The 19,050-nt window shown below is 44.4% G+C and overlaps 1 protein-coding gene across 6 annotated transcripts in view; it reads right to left on the bottom strand.

The window, feature by feature from the left end:
• KCNMB3 (potassium calcium-activated channel subfamily M regulatory beta subunit 3) overlaps positions 1 to 19,050 on the bottom strand; it is a 155,809-nt gene that overhangs the window by 36,895 nt on the left and 99,864 nt on the right. The window contains exon 1 of one of the 6 annotated variants that reach the window (XM_005146912.4): positions 11,006 to 11,091. The exons of the other annotated variants lie outside the window; for them this stretch is intronic. Coding sequence (XP_005146969.3) covers positions 11,006 to 11,055 — 50 coding nt within the window. The 5' untranslated portion in view covers positions 11,056 to 11,091. Of the gene's footprint in view, positions 1 to 11,005; positions 11,092 to 19,050 lie in introns of those variants that run through there. 6 annotated transcript variants of the gene reach the window in all.

Below are 19,050 nucleotides of genomic sequence, written 5' to 3'. Positions count from 1 at the left end.
TGATCTTGGGTGCTGGGAAAGGTTACAGAGCAGATCATCTTGAGTGCTCTCCTGTGGCATGTACAGTACAACCATGTGATCAGGCTCAGTCATTATGGGTTTATGAAAGGCAGGTCCTGTTTGACTGCTTTGTGTTGGTCTCTTCTTCTAAGTAACAAGCAATAGCACAAGAGGAAACTTGAGTTTCCTCTTGCAACTTTTCTTGCAACTCAAGTTGCGCCAGGGGAGATTTAGATTGGATATTAGGAAAAAACTTTTCACCAAAAGGGTTGTCATGCATTGGATCAGGCTGCTCAGGGAAGTGGTGAAGTCACTTCCCCTGGAGGATTTAGGAGACATCTATATGCAGCACACAGGTTTTAGTGGTGCACTTGGCAGTGCTAGGTTAGTGGTTGGACTCAACGATCTTAAAGGTCTTTTCAGTCTAAACCCATATAGAATTCTATGTTTCTATACTGAGAATTTGTACTGTTGTGAAAATCAGATGTTACTTTAATGGCAGTGTTAAGTTTGAGTGGAATATTCGGCAAATACAGTAACAGCCACTGACAGTCCAAGTGCAGTGGATGCCTGATCCCGCTTGTGTTGAAGCTGATGAAGTATTTCTATAGTACTGAATGAACATTGGCCTCAGCCTCAAGAATGCACTTCAGATTGAACTTCTCTGATTTTGCAGAGATCTTACTAGATTTGTAAAGTTGGCATTAGATTTGCTCTGTGGTACAAGAACATTTCTATTCTGTTAAATTACTTTTTCAGTATATTCTTTTCTAAAAGAATTTTCCTCTATTAAGTGCTTTTCACATCTTTGCTTTCAGAATCAAAACAAGAAAAGCCCTGTGAATGACAAGGAAACCTAAATCAAAATAGTTTCTTGATCCCAAGATTTTCCAGGGCAAGGCTCAGAAATAACTTCTTGGGAAGCTTTCCTCATACATTAGCCTTTTCCTTCACAGCACAGAGATACACTTTGTGAGCCTATTCCTAATGAAACAAGTCTCTGAGCTCCAAACTGTATTATATTATTGCAGTATTTACGCCTCTAATACCAGCAGCATGCTAAGTCCTTTTAAAGGATGTTGGAAGACAAAGTCCTTGCCTAAAGAGCTTAATATTCATATTTTATTTAAAATAAAAAAAAAAATCCATACTCTGGGTCTGTAAGATACTGGATTGAAGAGGCTTTTCTCCTTAAATTAGCTCACAGAAATACAAGCCTCTGAAAGGAGTGAAAGAGACAGCTGTGGAGGGAAGGGAGCCAGCACTACCGAGTACAAAGAGACTTTCAGCTGCCTCATCTGGAGATGCACTTTCAGACTCAGCCTGGCATTTTTATCCCTGGGAACCCAGCTGGGATAAGAGAGGGTGGGATCCGCTGTGCCCCCCCTGCATGGCATTCCTTGCGCAGAAGCAAGACCCAGCCCTGCCTCATATGGGACATGAGAACCAAAGGTGGTGTAATGGAATGTAGCCTTCTGATCTGCCACCTCAAATGGCAGCCCTTGCAATCAGAACAAAATCAGATCGTTCTTCCTTTTGTCAGAAGTCAAGAGTGTATAATGCAGTTTCTCAGCTCTGATTACTGTGCACTATTCCCCATATTCTGTCATAGTACAATTCTTTGAAATGTCTATGTGTAGCTCATCACAGTGTCAACACTTTATAAAAATATACTAAATTATTAATAACAAAGGAAATCTGAAGAATAGCATATGAAGAAATCTTTCAAAAAAGGTTATATTTGTCATCAAGATATACTTGTAGTGGAAATAGGATAATTTTGCCATAATGGACAACAGTGAGAGTGAAATGGAGCACAGTGCTCAGGAAGGGAACAGTGAATGTGACTAATAGGTTTTTGAGGAGAGGAAGGCATACCCACCATTACATGTTGACAGTTGAGGAGCAAAGCTGACAAGACTTTTGAAGCCATAAGTTCCAGCTTATTGCAGAATTTTAATGTGTTCCCACATGAGTGGTATTTGGTTAGATATTGTAAGCTGATTACTGGAAAATTCAAATTAGAAAATGAGTAAATTTAACTGAAAACTGGGCAAAGAGATTTGAAAGTGCATGGAAGTGCTTTGGTCACGATGGGCTTTGCTCTCCAAGGATTATTATTTTTTTCATATTCTGTGAATTCTTACTGGATTTGGAATTGTTTCCATTACAGACACTAGAGATTTTGTAATGAAATCTGCTGGAGTTAAAGAACAGTAACAGAACAATAACAGAAGAGATATAGGTTAAAAGTGATACAGTTTTCACTTAATGATCCATGTTTTGTGAAATGCTCATCACAGATAAAATTTCTATGTTTCATTCCTGGCCACAACACAATGACAAAAATACTTAACTCGCTGCTGTACTCCTGGTTCTTAAGAAATTGTCTGTTACACAGCCAAAATCCACATCTGTCATTGCAGGGTTAATTATTTCTGAAACCCAAAAGAGACAGAAAGAAAACTGCACAGATAGACACAGAACATAAATAAACCTGGCTAATAGCTGCACAGAGGGCAAATCACCCAAAGGCAGCAGGCAAAGGAGATGAATCCACAGAGGACCCTGGGGTATGATATGCCCTGGCACCTGTACCGGAGCACCCTGCCGAATGCACCAAGCTAAATCCACTTTCGAACAATAGCACTTTGATTAACACAGGAGTTGGAATGCTGTGCAAACCAGCCTCGTGCTGGCACTGAAATGAACCAGAGAGTTCAAATATGAGAAAAGGAAAAAGCAATAAACATTAGTAAAAGAAAACAGCAGGCTGTGTGTAGTCCCAGCGACTTTGTCAGTATATTGTTTCCCACAAAGATCTCGAAGATCTGACATTTTCTGTATTGGTTCTCAAGGACCACTGCAAGAATATTAGAGATAGGGAAACAGAGATGCAGAGCAGTCAGATAACTTACCGATAGTCAAACCGAGTCAAAATTACATCCAAGGCATCCCTCTCCAACTTGTGAGGTTAGATCATGTTGATTTTATCAGCAAGGTCATTTTAGCACCTATGCTGAAACCAAAATCTAGTCTGATGTTTGTTTAGGAGATTTGAGTAATCTCTTTAAGAGAATTAACAAGTGATGGAGTCCTAAAGAACAATCTTCTCTCAGCCCAGTCAGAGCAGAAGGATTTGAGGTCAAAGCCAGGTGAAGTTCTTTTAAGGAAGTCTGGAAACAAACAAAATTCGCTTAGAGCCAGTCATGTGGAGTCACAAGTCTGCAAATGATTTCAGGTTGGTTTTTGGGTCCAGTTGTCTGGCTGCCATGGAGGCAACCCTTTACATGCTGCATGATGCTGCAGTATTGATAATGCGATATACAGAGAGTCTTGCTCCAACAGGTTTCCCCTGTGGGCCACGTAGACTTGGATGTCAAAAATGTGAATGTTTTGCTGCCTTTTTCAAACATCGCTGTAAGCTGCCTGTTGGTCCTTCAAGATACAGCACTGGCCCTGGAGCTATGTGATGGGAGCTAGCTTCTACTTAAGGGAGTGGGTGAAAAAAAATACTGAAACAAAGTCAAATGCCAAGCTGTTACATTTTCAGTAAGTCTTAGTTCAGAAGTCAGTCATCTCTTTTTACAAATAATTAGAAAGATAATCAGTGCATATGAAGTCAAATGTTCACTTGATACTCTTAAGTTTTGGGAAGGGTTTTGAGGAACTGGCTTTGAATCCTTGCAAAAAAAGGATTATGTGTTCAGGTTGTTGGATGGATCTAAAATAAACAATTTCTGTATGCTCTCATCTGAAAATATGTGGCTGATATCACACAAGATTAGCCCTTCTTTTGCAGATCAGTCCAAGAAAATAACAAAAATCCCACAAAAGCGGCGTTCCCAAAAGACTCCTCTCATATCAGGCAGAATGGTCACCTAGCAGCTCATGGCATTGTTGTGCTATGAAACCTTACAACCTTTTCCTTCCCAAAAGGCTGATGAATTTTTGTCTAGATCCAGAAACAAAGAACAGCATCCTGGCCTGCGGAAGTGGATGATGTGGATGCTCATCTCAGGCACCCTGCTGTTTCACAGCTGGCAACGACAGACAGAACTACCAGTTGTCTGAGCCAAGGTTCACCAGATGGAATCTCATCCCACTTAGGGTTAACGTTGGAGTATTGCAGCCTCATGTGTAGAGGTTGGTTTGGCTATTAACTCATCGCAGCTTTCAAGCTTTGGACTAACAGAAAATTTGAAAGATAACTGAGAATCCTGAGGTCAAATACCCCAAACTTAAGCGCACCTAATGCAGCAGCTGCAGCTGGAAGGGATACTACAACTCACCAAAGTTTTACAGTGATATCCATTGTTGTGTCATCAAGACATTTTGGCATGACATGTCCTAATGTTCACCCTAACACTGCCAGTACCTGTAGCAGTGTGTGGAAAAAATAGCAGTTGTATTTCTTTTTGTGTCTATTTGAAGACTTAGATATAACTGTTAATTAAGTGGAAGTAGGATATAAAAGCAGTCTTTGGCAAGTTTGTGCAGTGTACTCTCCAGCCATGACTCATCCTTTACTCTGAGAAGCAAAGCCCAAGTGACCCAGCTATGGCGAGCAATGGCTACCACGGAGGCAGTTTCCTTAGCAACATGAAAACATCCGAGACATCTTCTGCCTCCTGCTCACTGTCCCTTGAGGCTGTTGCTAAATAAGTAGATGTGAAACCTCTTGCCTGAACTTCAGAGGTACAATCACAAAGTAAAATGTTTTGCTTGCAAGCAAGTTAACTTCTACCACTGGCCTGGCTTCAAGCTTAATAGGAAATAAAGTTTTGTATGTGTTTCTTTTCTTTTTCCCTACTATAGCATCTCCAAACATGGGCTGGGCTCAAAAAAAATAAAGGAATTAGCTCATAGGTCCTCAGCTCATACAAATTTAGAGCAATCAAACCAGATGCTCATCAGGTTCCAGGTGCTCATGATCAAGGGTAGATTAAGAGGCTACAGAACAGTTCACTCAGGAAGAGTTGTGGTGGTTATTTTGTTGGGACTAGTTTTGTGTCATTTCTATATGAGACATTTTAAGGAAAACAGCTTTTTTTTGAGGTATTGGACCTAAAAATTGAGAACTGTTTGAAATATGGCAGGATGGTTGTAAGCAAGTGGTAGAAGTCCATCCAAGGTATAGTATCCAATAGCCTACAGTACTTCCTTTTTATCTCAGCATTGTTTCTCAAAGTGTCTTTTCTCCTTGTATTCAGTTTTCTAGGTAAATTATATTTATTGTACTGCATCAAGGTTCCATTTTTGTGTTTACTGTAACCTACATTATTATTCAATTAGGCTGAATGTATGTGCTTTCCTCTCTGTGTAGACATGTGTTTATGGGGGAATGGTCCAGAAATGTGTGTACTGATTTATGCCTATCACCATTTGATGTAAGCAGATGGGGATCTTGGTGTTTTAGTTTAGCTGATGGACTGTGCTAAGCATAGCCTGGTTCTGCTGCTGTGTGAGTTATTTTTAAGGCAGCGAAGTAATTTTTTCATGTAGAAGGTGAAACAGAGCCAACTTTATAGGCAACAAGCGAATATTATTTAGGCTGAAATGTGTCAATATTTGGAAAATTCCACTCTTAGTAATAAGACCTAGCCTGAGGGAAACTGATGGTGCTTCCTGTACCAGATGGGAGAGTGAGTTAGTAGCATGAGCCAGAGCTTCAGTGCTCCTGTGGTCACCAAGATGCAATGCTGGAGATGCAGCTTAGGGTAAACATGGGGGTGTAGACAGGGGGAGAGGCATGTGGGCACCAAGCCATTTCAAATTGGGAAAATAAGATGAGAAATAGAGCCTTTAGTTGCAGCGTTGCAAAGGGGACAAGTGCTGGTGGTAATCTACTTGGTGGGAGGAGATGCAAGCTTCATTATTGAGTCAGAGGGTGAACATGGCATAGCTACAGGTTTCAGTAGAGGAGGGTGAAGGAAGAAAAGGCAAATTTGGAGAAGGTGTGAAAGAACAGAGATTTGAGCTTTGAGGGTTGTGGTACCTGATAGTTCTTGATGGTAATCCTGTCCTCACCTGGGACCCAGCATGAGGTTGCCTGACAGGCTTTTCCAAGGCTGCCATCATCAGAAGCATATGGCCTTGGCCGTGTTATGCTGACATTTGTCATATAAAACTGACAGCAGTAATGGATGATAGCCCATATTTCTGTGATATCTTTTTCTTCAGGATACCTAAGAACATGCGTTGACAACATTTTTGAGTGCTGGATTTCAACCAGTCTCTTGAAGAAGCAATAGTTTGGCCATGGTCCTACAACAGGGATCCCCAGTCTTTAATACTTTTGATCAGGAATGAGGGACTTGCCTTCCCTTATCCCTGCTTCCTATCTCCCCCAAATAAATAACCTTTCCCTACAGCATACACTGTATAACCAGGACTGTCTAGGGGGTCTTTAAGGATGTTAATTGCTCAACCTGAGCACCTCGTTGTTCTCAGCTTGATGCTCAGCCTCTTCCAGTTGGGCAAATACTTGTTCTCTAATCAGTGTTATTGTATGGGAGCAGCTGTCTGTAGTACCAGACAGCAGATCTAATGACATATCACTCTAGGAGTCTGGGCTAGAATATAGCAATGACTTATTAAATATAACTCTGAGGGAGCCAATTTTGCTAGTTTTTGAGAGACAATAAGTAACTGAGAAACAAATGAGTCTTCTGTCCTTAGCTGATTGCACAGGTCAGGCCTTCTAGTTATCTGTAGGCTGAATCTGTTATTGACTACTGTATTTCTTGGCATGAACTAAAATTTCAGCCTCCAGGTTCATGGCCATTAGCCATGGTGAAAATGATACATTTGTCTTACATGAGTTTTCCTGTGGAAGCTGCAGATGGTTTGATTGACTTATGGCTGTGGTTGGGTACTTGTAGATAATTTGGGTGCCTACAGAAATGGCTAATCTGGAGAGGGTGCTTGCTGTGTGACATGAGGATTCCTCCTGCAGTGCTCCAAAACAGCTGTGTCTTTCTGGTGCACTGGTGAAACTTGCTGCTTGTGGGTTGAGAGTGTGGTTGTAAGGATAAAAAGGGGATATATTAAACTCACCTGATCCTTTCTGTAGGATTCTGGTAGACTTTTTCTGCCTAAACTTTTTTGCTTTGCTTTCTTCGACCCCTCTGATATTAGTTGCTGGTGTTTTTATGCTGTTAAATCAAAATGAGTGCATGATTTGTACTGGAGGAGTAAGGATGGGAGCTGAAGTTTTCAAGAACCTTATGTGTATGCAAAGTACATTAATGAGCATAAGGCAGTGACTACTCTAAAGATTACTTTAAATCCTTGAGTGTGGGCCTGAGTGGAGTTTGAACAAGCTATGTGCTTATGCAATTAAAGTGAAGCTGTGCTGCTGCTTGAGTACTTACAGCATTTGATAGGGACATGGGTCAGCTAACTGCTATGTGGCCATCTATTTAATCCCCAGATGGAGGGAAACTGGCACTTTTGCTGCATGGTGCAGGCAGTAGATTTCTGTCTTGGGCTATGTAACTGCAGGTTCAGTTCCTGAGGAGTGATTGCCATTTCAGCAGCACCTGTGCTCTTATTTTGTTGGTAGTGTTACTTATTTTTCTGGATCAGGAGGCTGCAATTCAGAAAATGCTAAGAGTACAGCTTGAGCCCATGAGATCAGGATGGGATGTGTACTTTAAAGAAAGCACTGAAGGAAAAACACCTTGAAGTCACAATTTTATAATCACTGTAAAAGATTGACACAATAAGGGACCTTTTTAAACCAAAATTTCCAAGTTCTGTTTTTCTCCTTTTTCCATCAGTATCTGTTTGGAAGAAAACAAGAACCATCCTTCCCTGCTTTTGCTTCCTGTAGACAAGGCAGAGCTGTAACTGGGAGCAAAGGTCCCAGTTAAAGCTACAGTCTTATGTGGCTTTAAGACTGTACAGTGATGGAAATCTTTGGAAGTGCAAGGTCCTACACCTGTATGGGAGCTATCCCAGGCACAGCTACAGGTTGGGCAGGGAAAAGATTCAGTGCAGCCCTGCAGAGAAGGACCTGGGGGTGATGGTAGTCAATGAGAAAATGAACATGAGCCGGCTTCACTGTGTGCTCACAGCCCAGAAAGCCAACTGTATCCTGGGCTGCATCAAAAGAAGTGTAACCAGCAGGTCAAAGGAGGTGATCCTGCCCCTCTACTCTGCTCTCATGAGACCTCACTTGGAGTATTGTGTGCAGTTCTGGTGTCTTCAACATAAAAAGGACATGCAACTGTTAGAACAAGTCCAGAGGAGGGCCACGAGGATGATCAGGGGACTGGAGCACCTCCCATATGAAGACAGGCTGAGAAAGCTGGGGCTGTTCAGCCTGGAAAAGAGAAGGCTGCGTGGAGACCTCATAGCAGCCTTCCAGTATCTGAAGGGGCCCTACAGAGATGCCAGACAGGGACTGTAGTGATAGGACAAGAGGTAATGGGTTTAAACTTAAACAGGGGAAGTTCAGGTTAGATATAAGGAGGAAGTTCTTTACTGTGAGAGTGGTGAGGCACTGGAATGGGTTGCCCAAAGAAGTGGTAAATGCTCCATCCCTGAGAGTGTTCATGGCCAGGTTGGACAGAGTCTCAGGTGACATGGTCTGATGTGAGGTGTCCCTGCCCATGTCAAGACCTTAGATGATCTTAAGGTCCTTTCCAGCCCCAACCATTCTATGATTTTATGAACTGCAAGTATTTTTTGTGTAACTTCAGTACCAGTTAGAAGTGGCATTAAATGGTTTTAATAACTTTGATGAAGGCTTGTTTTGATGTGCTGTAAGCATACCATCCCTCGCATAAGTACATTTCTACAGTTTTTGAACTGGTGTGGTGGCAGTGTGGAGAGGCAGGAGCCTTAGAGGCCACAGGGATATGGAGATGCAGTAGGGACAAGGCTATTTGCAGTGTCAGATATCTTAAGCTGAGGACAGCTGGAGAGGTAGATGACCACCTGTGTGAGAATATAAGGATGACAGAGCCGGGAGGGGGATGTGTGTGCACACACTGAAGGATGGACATGTCCTGAGTGGGAACAGGAAGGGCTGGGGACAGGTCTCTTGCTTCTGCCTTAAGATCTTCTGCTGACAGCAAATCCCATCCAGGAGCAGTCTTTGTTTCCTAATGGTTACCTGCTAATTGCTGGGAGGCAGCTTGCAGTGCTGGGACCCAGCAGATCTGCCAGCAGCAGCAGTAGGATGCTTCCCATTGTGCTCCTCCATCTCTGAAACTTTCAGTGCTTCTCAAAACCATGCAGCTTCATTCAGAGATAATTAACTGTATTAACAGAGACAGACTCTGTTTATAAGCAGAATAAACCCAACTGTATGTGGATAGGACATAGATGGGCTTAAGCTATTTCTGAGATTTTTCATTCTTGTCTCAGACATATTTTGTCTCCACATCAGCCTTTACACATTGGCAATGGAACTAAGAATTAGAAGCAGAGTAAAAAAAGTAAAAATGAACAGTTTTCCAAGCTTGTCACATCTCTAGTGTAGAGGGCTACTGTTCAATTCAAATAAACCCAGTACAGAAGCTAATTGCTGAGAAACAGTGGGATCTTCCAAAGCTCTAATTAAAGGCAATTTAAAATCTCCATTGATATTAGCAAGAGAATCAGACTGCTGTTGGACACATACCAGTTAGCAAGGGCAGCTTACCAACTGAGGGGTGCAGCTGACCTGTTTTAGAAATGGGTATGTCTCTGCTGAGAGCAAATTGAGAGTTAAACTGACATTGCACAGAAATGTGGCCCATTGTGGCTCCTGTGCATCCCGGCAGTGTAGCTGGGAATTGGTATTTCTGAGCACTAAGTGGCAAGTATGCACTTGGGCTGAAGGGTGAGTGTGGTGTGAAGTAAAGCCAACTTGATCTGGACCTAGCCCAGCAAAGAATGTTGATGTGTGTCTGAAGCACAAGGGTTACAAGCATCTGGGGCTGCATCAGAAACACAGATTTTCAGATCTACTGGAGAATCTTTACCTAAATGGTAATTAAGTAATTTTCTGTCTAAGTCCCCACTTTCCACTTTGCTGCTTTTCTGGTGAAACACTTATTGCAATTACATTGCCTCGTACTTTAACAACCAAATATTCAACCCAACAATATTTAGCTGTAAATGGCTACATAGAAGTAAGTCCCTGCTACATGGGAGCTACAGGGACTTTTGCCACTGAGTTAAATTGGCACTAAAACTATTCTTGTAAAAGTGCATTTCTAGAGTTGCACTGTAATACCTCTGCTGCAGACCTCTAGTTAAATGCATGTTAAAGTCTAGGATCAAGCTGCCTGGTAGTAAGCTAATGGTTCATAGTGTAACTACTGCTGAGATGCCTTTCTTCCATGATGATGATGATGATGCTCTAAGTGATTTATGCACCCAGAATAATGGTTCTTGTGGCTTGCAATCTTATTCTCCCATCTACATAGAGGAAGATGCTTGATATATTTAAAAAAGATGATATGAGCCAAAAGTCATTGCTCAGCCCAAGAGGCACTGCAGAGCTGCAGCGTCCCAAAGGGAGACTCTCATGGGAGTGGGAACTTCGGCACATGGGGGATATGCATTATTTTTGTCTGGGGGCTCAGGCAGACCCTTTCACTGATTGGGGTTTGCTGCCTCTTCTGGCCCTCCTTCTGGAGGGATATTACAAGCATCAATATTTTTACATTTGCAGCCTCTGAACAAGCATGCAAAACCCAAGAGACTCCTTTACTACCACTGCTCCTCTGCTGGCACAACATGCAGCACCTAGTTATTGGTACACTTATCTACGAAATGACTCTTGAATATATAGGGGAGAAATATCGGGTCATTCTGGACACATGCTCTACTCCAGTCTGCTGGGCTTCCTCTGGGCTTTGGAAGAGTAGCCTGGAAGGCAAGGTTCGGTCCTTGGCATTGGGCTTTCCCAATACCTTGCACTTGGCATGCAAAGTAGCAGACAGAGGGTGACTTGTTCAGCCTCTTTAAAAGCAAAAGAGTAGGAAGAAAAATAAGAGACATTTACCAGTGTTGCAGGTGGGAAGGGTGTTGAGGCCTTCTGCTTTCCTTTCCCATTGCTGTGCTCCTTCTCTCTTTTGGGCCCCATATTGAAAATCCTATTCTCCCATCTGAAAAGCATTGGCTGTGGGCTCCCTTCAGAGCCCTTTGATGCAATCTGGGTCACTCAGAGAAGGTTGTCAGGGAGGATTGGGTCCCTCCCTGCTGCGCTGACGCTCAGCTTTGCCTTTCAGGGTGTGTGAGGGGTTGGGCTGGTTCAGAGTCCTGCTCCCAAACCTGACTTGCTCAACCCACTGCAGCCTCAGGACTTGTGGTGCTGGGGCACCATGTTGGGGACACAGGGTGCATCCTGTGGGATCTACTAAGTGCTTCTTTTGGGTGGGGGAAAGTCAATGGCTAAAGTGAGCACAGAGTATCCCTGTGAGGCAAAACCAGTCTGCCCTGCCAAGGGGCAGCTGGTGAGTAAGGGGATTTCTAGCAAAGTAACAAAGCCTTCCTGGGGAAAGACAGGATTTCAGATGGGACTGAGTGGATTATGACCAAGAGCTAATCTGTATGGCTGTTTCGTAAGTTTCCCCAGTGCCTGGACTCTTTGCTCAGCAACAGAAGCTGTATGTGCTGAGAATAACTGATTTCTCAGAAACACCATGTAAGAACATACACATGCAGAGGTTCAGAGCAAACTACATCAGTTTATATTTTAGCTGTATCTGTAACACAGTCTCTCCCCATTCCAACACCAGCTTAGTACTGAAGGACCAGATATTCTGCCAAGCACCATGGCTTGATGGAGGTCACACTTTACTTGGCAGTTTGTATTCCTCTTGATTCCCCACCTCTTTCATAGAATCATAGAATAGTTAGGATTGGAAAGGACCTCAAGATCATCTAGTTCCAACCCCCCTGCCATGGGCAGGGACACCTCATACTAAACCATATCACCCAAGGCTTCATCCAACCTGGTCTTGAACACTGCCAGGGATGGAGCATTCACTACCTCCCTGGGCAACCCATTCCAGTACCTCACCACCCTAACAGTAAAGAATTTCTTCCTTATATCCAGTCTAAACCTCTGCTGTTTAAGTTTCAACCAGTTACCCCTTGTCCTGTCGCTACAGTTCCTAATGAATAGTCCCTCCCCAGCATCCCTGTAGACCCCCTTCAGATACTGGAAGGCTGCTATGAGATTTCCATGCAGCCTTCTCTTCTCCAGGCTGAACAGCCCCAGCTTTCTCAGCCTGTCTTCATATGGGAGGTGCTCCAGTCCCCTGATCATCCTCGTGGCCTCCTCTGGACTTGTTCTAACAGTACCATGTCCTTTTCATGTTGAGGACACCAGAACTGCACACAATACTCCAAGTGAGGTCTCATGAGAGCAGAGTAGAGGGGCAGGATCACCTCCTTTGACCTGCTGGTCACGCTCCTCTTGATGCAGCCCAGGATACAGTTGGCTTTCTGGGCTGTGAGTGCACACTGTAGCTGGCTCATGCTCATTTTCTCATTGACTAACACCCCCAAGTCCTTCTCCGCAGGACTAGCATGAATTTCCTTTTTTCCCAACCTGTAGCTGTGCCTGGGATTGCTCCGACCCAGGTCTTTGCCCTTATTCTGTGTACTTACACAGACAAAAGCTTGTGGCAACAAATCTAACTACAGAGGCAGTGCTCAGACCATTGTCAACCCCCTACTCATTTACTGCAGTCAAAATTCATGAGCAAAGGCAGAACGCAGGCACTTCTGCCCCCCAGGGACCACACCATACAGTGGCCATGCTACTGTTAGTCCCTGTGTTCAGACCAGCTTTGCTGCATAACAGAAGTCATGAGTGATAACTTTCCTAGGCTTTCCAGGCTAACAGCTACTGCAAAGCAGTGGCAATGAAGATGTAAGTTCCTGTCTGAACACTCTTTCTGTTCAGCTGCAGGTTTTCATACAAATTATTTAAACTGTCGCTACCTCCGCTCTTCCATTTGTAAATCCCTAACCTGCCTGTTTGCTGTTCTTGCATTAAAGCCCCTGTGTAAAGATACAGTTTACATTCTAATCGCTACTGCTTGTACACATTGGGAAAAACAAACTGAATGCTTTCTGGGGAATATGGATATACCAGATCAGCCCAAGGCTGGAATAGCAGTACTGTTGTGCTGAGGTATGATGCTTGTAAGCTGGGGAGCGCATGGAAGTTTGTGCTCTGCCTGTGGGAAGTTTGTGTGCAGTTACTGCTTCCTCAGCCCTTCTCCATTGTAAATGCAAACACATAAGCGATTCCAGCTTCATGCTGAAGTGAATAAAGATCATAAATATGAAGTCAAATATGACCAATAGCCCATTAAGTGTATGGCAGCCTGTCAAATTAAAATTTGCTGCTGCTACACCTTTAATTTGCCTGGCAGAGCTGGGAAGTGTAGCAAGTAAATGCTGTACAAGCTGCTGTGTGTGAAGCTGGAGGGGGGGCACACAGTTTGTTACCATCTGGTTGTGAGCCGTGGCTAGGAATTTCCTGTCACCTTCTTTTTGTGCTGCCTCAAGCAGTTTGCTCTCAGGAAGTGTTTCTTGTGCCCCTTCCCTAGCCTAGATGCTGTTTTCCTTCTCTGTCACAGCACTCTGGAGTATTTTGCTTTTTATGTGAGGCCAGCAAGGTAACTTCAGTTGTTTCCCCTCCTTCCCCCTCCCCTAACCCCCTCACCCCCCAATAATAACATCACAATATACATCACTAAAACATTACTGTAAGATGTTAGCTCTGGCAAACAAATGCTACCAACAGCTATTAATTCCTCAGATGAGCAAGGGTAATTTATGTCTCAAAACAGCACTTGAAACTGTTTGCCTATAAACTGTCCTTCGCCCGAATCCTTGGTTAAAGCCTGGCTCATGCCAGCCACTTGTCAGATGTAATCTCTCAGTCACTCTAGGAAATCCTTTTCCAGGGTGCACTTAGCAGTAAAGCCTGAATTTGCTCTAACGCACACTTTAATCTTTACTCCCTGATACTTCTCAACACCCTCCCTGTCCCGAGTGCCTTAGTGCATCCTGCAGCTTCCCCCAGAAAGGATCAGGTTTACCTTAGCAGCGGAGCAGCAGTGCCCAAAATGGAGATTTCAATGGGATCTGACAGAGAGATTTTCCCTCTCATCTACATACTTCTGTGGCTTCCACCTTTGGGAAAATGGCCTATCTACAAGCAGCAGGTTTCCATATATCTTGTCTCTCGATGTCTCCAAATATTTCTCACTGCTCTTGCAGTTCCCAGGCAGTTTTAATTACTCTGTTTTTAAATAGAGGCGAAGCACCAGCATTCAGTAGTTACTCAGAAATGAGCTGCCAGAAGGAAGTGGGTGTGAAGACCCTCTGAAAAAAAGTCAGCCCGAAAAAGCTGGGCTTTCTCTCTCCAAACTTTATTTCATGAAGCTCCTTGTTATCCCCACCTTTATAAAAACTCCTCTTTCCTTCTGATCTGCCCATGCACCCCTGTCTGCCTGGGCTCCTCCGGGACATGGTGGCCATCCTTGTGAGGGCATGATGCCTGGAGCGAAGTCCTTGCCTTGGCTGTCATTTGGCAAAATTCATCCTTCTCGCCTGCTCCTCAGAAGAAAACTGCAGGAGTCAGTCAGGAAAGCAGGCTCAGGGTTGGAACAGTCACAGTATTCTGCTGAGCCCACGGCTGGCACATGTACAGCACTTCACCTGGCTTTGTAACCTCTACTTTCCAAGATGCCAGGGCTGTGGGGAAACAGATGTGCAGCTCTTTCTCCAGTACTCCCTCATCCCTGTGTATCCTTGCACATGCCGGTGTGAAATCAGGGGCTTCCCAGGCTTTCCCTCAGTCACCTCCATCCGACCACTTTGTCCTTGGATGGTATTTGCTTTTCTGAGTCAAGAGCGTGCCAGAGAGACGCTCCCATTCATCTCCGACTGCTCACTGATTGCCTACGCTGTGCACTTCCTATTTGCTTCTATGGCAAAATTAAACGCTGCTTTTGCTGGTGTGGTCCACAGTTGGTTGTGATAGGATCTTTTTTCCCCTTGTCAAAAACGTAAGGTCTCACAAATTAAGAAGCTATAGCCTGTCTAGGTCTTATACCAGTCAGTGTCTGATTCATCAGAGAATCTCCTTGGTAACTAGCTGTTCCTCTCTGATTTGCTACAAAAAAAGCTCTCTCAGTTTAAAGATAAAATACAGTGAAAGCAGGAAGAAGAGCAACACCATATAGATACCTTATACAGGAACATATGCCTTGTGTAGATGCAGCTATACTGGATATTTTCTGATGTGTGTGGGAAGCAGCCTCTCTGTGAAACAGCATGGTATCACCCCATGGAGGGGAAATGTACACCAGCTGTACTGTCTCTCCTAGAAATCCTTTTTGTTGCTCCAGGGTTGGTAACCCTGTCTGCAGGGTAAATAATCCCACAGGCAAAGATGCTGCTGGCATCTAACAAGAGGCTCAGCAGTTTGAGTTTAATAAGCCAGATTTCTGTCCTTGTATGGGACTGACTGCCAGTCACAAAGATTAAGAGAGAGGGTCACTTTCTGCAGTAGGTGTGCCTGTTTGCTTGATGCTCTCTTGCTCTGGTAATGAGGCTCTGCTGTCTGACCCCTCCTCGGCATGCAGCAACATACTGTGTGTTCTCCAGCAGCTGCTTGAGTCAGAGAGAAGGTGTTCACTGAAGATCTGATTGTGGGTTTGTGTGTGGGTTGGTTGGTTTGTTTTTTCCTGGAACCAGTGTTTCTGGAAAAGTTGATCCAAGGTAAGGCTGAGAACACTTAATGTTTGAAATAGCTGGTAACTGTGTTCAAAAAGTGACCCATGAATGCCCAAGGCTGGCAAGCTCTGTAGTGAGAGCCTCCCAGAGTTAGAGGGACAAGGCAACAGTACAAGGATAGGTACAAGTGTTCATGTTGTGTGTCTTGTGCACCCGTCTCCACATGCCACAGCACCTGCACTAGTAGGGTGGTACTTCTGTGTGTGGGCATCCATGATGCTGAGCCTGCCAGGGTAGATAAGGGGACAGACTGAATTTTAACTGGGTGCAGCTGAACTGCTTTCAATTCCTTTTACCAGATGAATAAGGAATTAAAAATCATTCTCAGATTTCTCTGCCAACAGCCTTCAGATGGCTCTTGGCAGAAGCCAGCAGAGAGAGGATGAAGTCTGGGGCAGGTCCATAGCCAAGACACTAGACAAGTCTCCTTCCTCTCCATATTCTCATTAGTCCTTTGTGCTCTCTGTCCCATGGCACTAATTTCTCTGAATTAATACAACAAACAGCAACAAAATTCCAGATCCATGAGATCTTTTATCCCTGTAGGAGGCTTTTGAGCTGTTGTTAAGGCTCTCTTACACCCAAGAAGCACCCAGCAGCCGGAGGAAGGCTCTTCCAGGCAGTTTTGGCAGTATGGTTGCTGTGTACTATGGGTGTCCGTGATCTGGGATAACACTTTTGTTCCCATCTCTGATATCTGGGCAGGAGAGACAGCATCTCTTTGAGGATGCCTGATCCAACCCTACTCAGATTAACACTTGTGGTTGCAGGGTGTTTAAATCTTAGCAGCAAAATCTTGTGTGTAAATGTGCTACCCATTCTGCAAAGCCTAAAGTGCCTCTGTTTACTAGGTAATATGGCTGATGATGAGCTTGTTCTGATAAATGAGGGTTATGATAATCAAGCTTATTTTTGATGTAAGTGCCCCATGACCTCATTTTGGATAAGGGATGGGAGTTTTGATAAAGTTGTGATAAGCAAGGCCTGAGCCCTCAATCAGGGGAAAAGGGGAGAGATGCACATTCTTCCCCCATCCTGCTCTCCTGCTGCCACTGTGGGTGCTGAGGTATGGGAGGGCAGGTGAGATCCCGCCATGTTGCTGGTTTGCTTGGTGGTTGAGTGCTACCAATTCAGGTGTGGAGGGGAAGCCTCTCTTCCGCTCTTTCCTGACTTAGTTTTCTTTCCAAAGCTTGTGAGAAAGAGCAAAGCCTTTGCCACTGTCAGATCTCTCTGCCTGTGCCTCTTGGTGAGAGGGAAGTGGAGAAGCAGATGAAACCCCTGAGAGGAGGGATGTCTATGAGGTACATCCCATCTGTCTTCATTTCCAGGCTCCCTCAACGGAGGGAAGGATGGAGAGATGTCAGGTACAACAGCACTGGTGTTTGATGTTGGGATCTCTAATACCCAGTACCATTCTGTGACCGTGGTGTGGCTGAAAGCAGCAGGCTGAGAAAAGTAGGTTCATTTTTGTCTTGTCCAGGGGTAGCAGGAGCTGCATCTCTCCCAAATGGGTGTTGAAGCAGAGCCTGAGTACCACGTCCTACCACACAGCTCTCTTGGAGCCTGTCCTGCCCTATGGAGGTGGTGGGCAAACCTGACTGTTTACTTTTGTGGAAGCTCTGGAGTAGCCAGAGGGACAGATCTCAATTTTTGTTATGTGTTTTAATCACACCATTGTGACTTGGAGCATCAAAACCTCTTTTTGCCTTACCCCTCACTTTGTGCCTGCAGCCTTCAGTGGTTCTGCAAGTGGCCTGCAGACAGCATCTCCTCGGCTGTATTATGGTGGTTTTGGTTACAAATACATATAAAGAAAAAATAAATAATTTATGTACAGTGTTTTGTTGTTTCTATCTCTGTTGCAGCATTTTTCTAATTTGGGAAATGGAGCAAAGATGACTGCAGCAGTTTATAGCAGTGGAAGGTGCATGGATCCTGGTGCCCACAACCTGGGGTGGCAAGGGGTCATTCTTTTTGTTTTTACTTTTGCCTCTTCCATTTTATTTCAGTTGCTGCTCTAATCCCAAATCAGATTTGAACTTAGAGGAATGTCAGTGGTAGTGAAAGGGGAAAAAAATGAAATGTGCACAGCCTTAGCAAGTATTTTTTATGAATTGGTTCTCTGGAGATGAAAGCTTCTTTACTGTGCAACAATGAGCCCGCCACACTCTCAGTAGTACAAATGGGCTTCATTTGTATTAGGAAGATAGAAGCTTATTATTTTTAGTCAGCTCCTGTTGCACCAGGAATGTTAAATGTGATAATCAATGTAATTGAGGAACTGAATGTACAGAAAATTGCAACACTCTCGGGGGTGATAATGACTACAACTGTAGTGCTGCTGGAGGGTCTGGGGGATGGGTACAGGTGTGGGTAAAACCAGACTTAGATCCTGACTGTGGATGATCCCATGTCATGCTGGGGTCCCTGGAGGGCAGCAGGCACCTCTGGCACAGCCTTGCATCAGGGCCAGACCCTCTCTGGTCCTGGTGGGACGTACCCAGCCCAGAGCACCCAGCAAGAAGCTCAGGCCTTAGGGACATGCCTGGGGGTGTCCTGCTGGAAGGATATGAACAGAATGAGCCTTCTCCCCTGAAACTTGAGGGCTTGTGAGGGGCACTGTCCCCTCTGGGGTCTGATGGGAAGAAGGACATCCAGGAACAAGCCCAGCTGCAGAATTTGGCAGCTACTTTTGAGGTGACCTTTACTGAGTGTCTGCAAACCTTGATAGGTTAGATAGCAGCTGGCTTTTTCCCCCCTCTAGAAACAGCAAAAGACACACTTCTGACAGCTAAACCCTCCTGCCAAATTTCCAGCTCTTCCTCCAAAGTATGGGGTTACTAAAGGTTTTCAATTACATGCTTCAGAGCCTGTAAGGTGGACAAAACATGTCTCCAGGCTACTGCTCAGAAGCTGTGAAGCTTTCCCCCTGGAAACTCACCCTGTATCAGGTACCCACCATGAATATTTTTAGTTGAAACTATGGAAAGCATGATCAGCAATCTCGTTGGAGGACCTGCCAGCTGTAGAGGGGTCACCTATAGTGCTTTGTCCACTGCTCACATGAGTCTGGCTGTTCGCAGCTTCCACTACAGGTCTGGGGAGGTGCTGGCTGCTATGTACCAAATTCAACTGCTCCTGTACCTCCGGGCAATTTTGTTGTTAATTCTAGTCCCTCCATGATATAGTGGTGTTTTTCATTTGCTTGCTGGTGATTTACTGCATGCATTGGCTTGTGAAGAGGTGGCAGGGAGCAAGGTGGCATGTTTGCTCTGCCCTGGCCTC

The sequence above is a fragment of the Melopsittacus undulatus genome, chromosome 6 (assembly GCF_012275295.1).
Source record: "Melopsittacus undulatus isolate bMelUnd1 chromosome 6, bMelUnd1.mat.Z, whole genome shotgun sequence".
Taxonomy (NCBI): Eukaryota; Metazoa; Chordata; class Aves; order Psittaciformes; family Psittaculidae; genus Melopsittacus; species Melopsittacus undulatus.
This window is presented reverse-complemented; position numbering and strand designations above follow the sequence as displayed.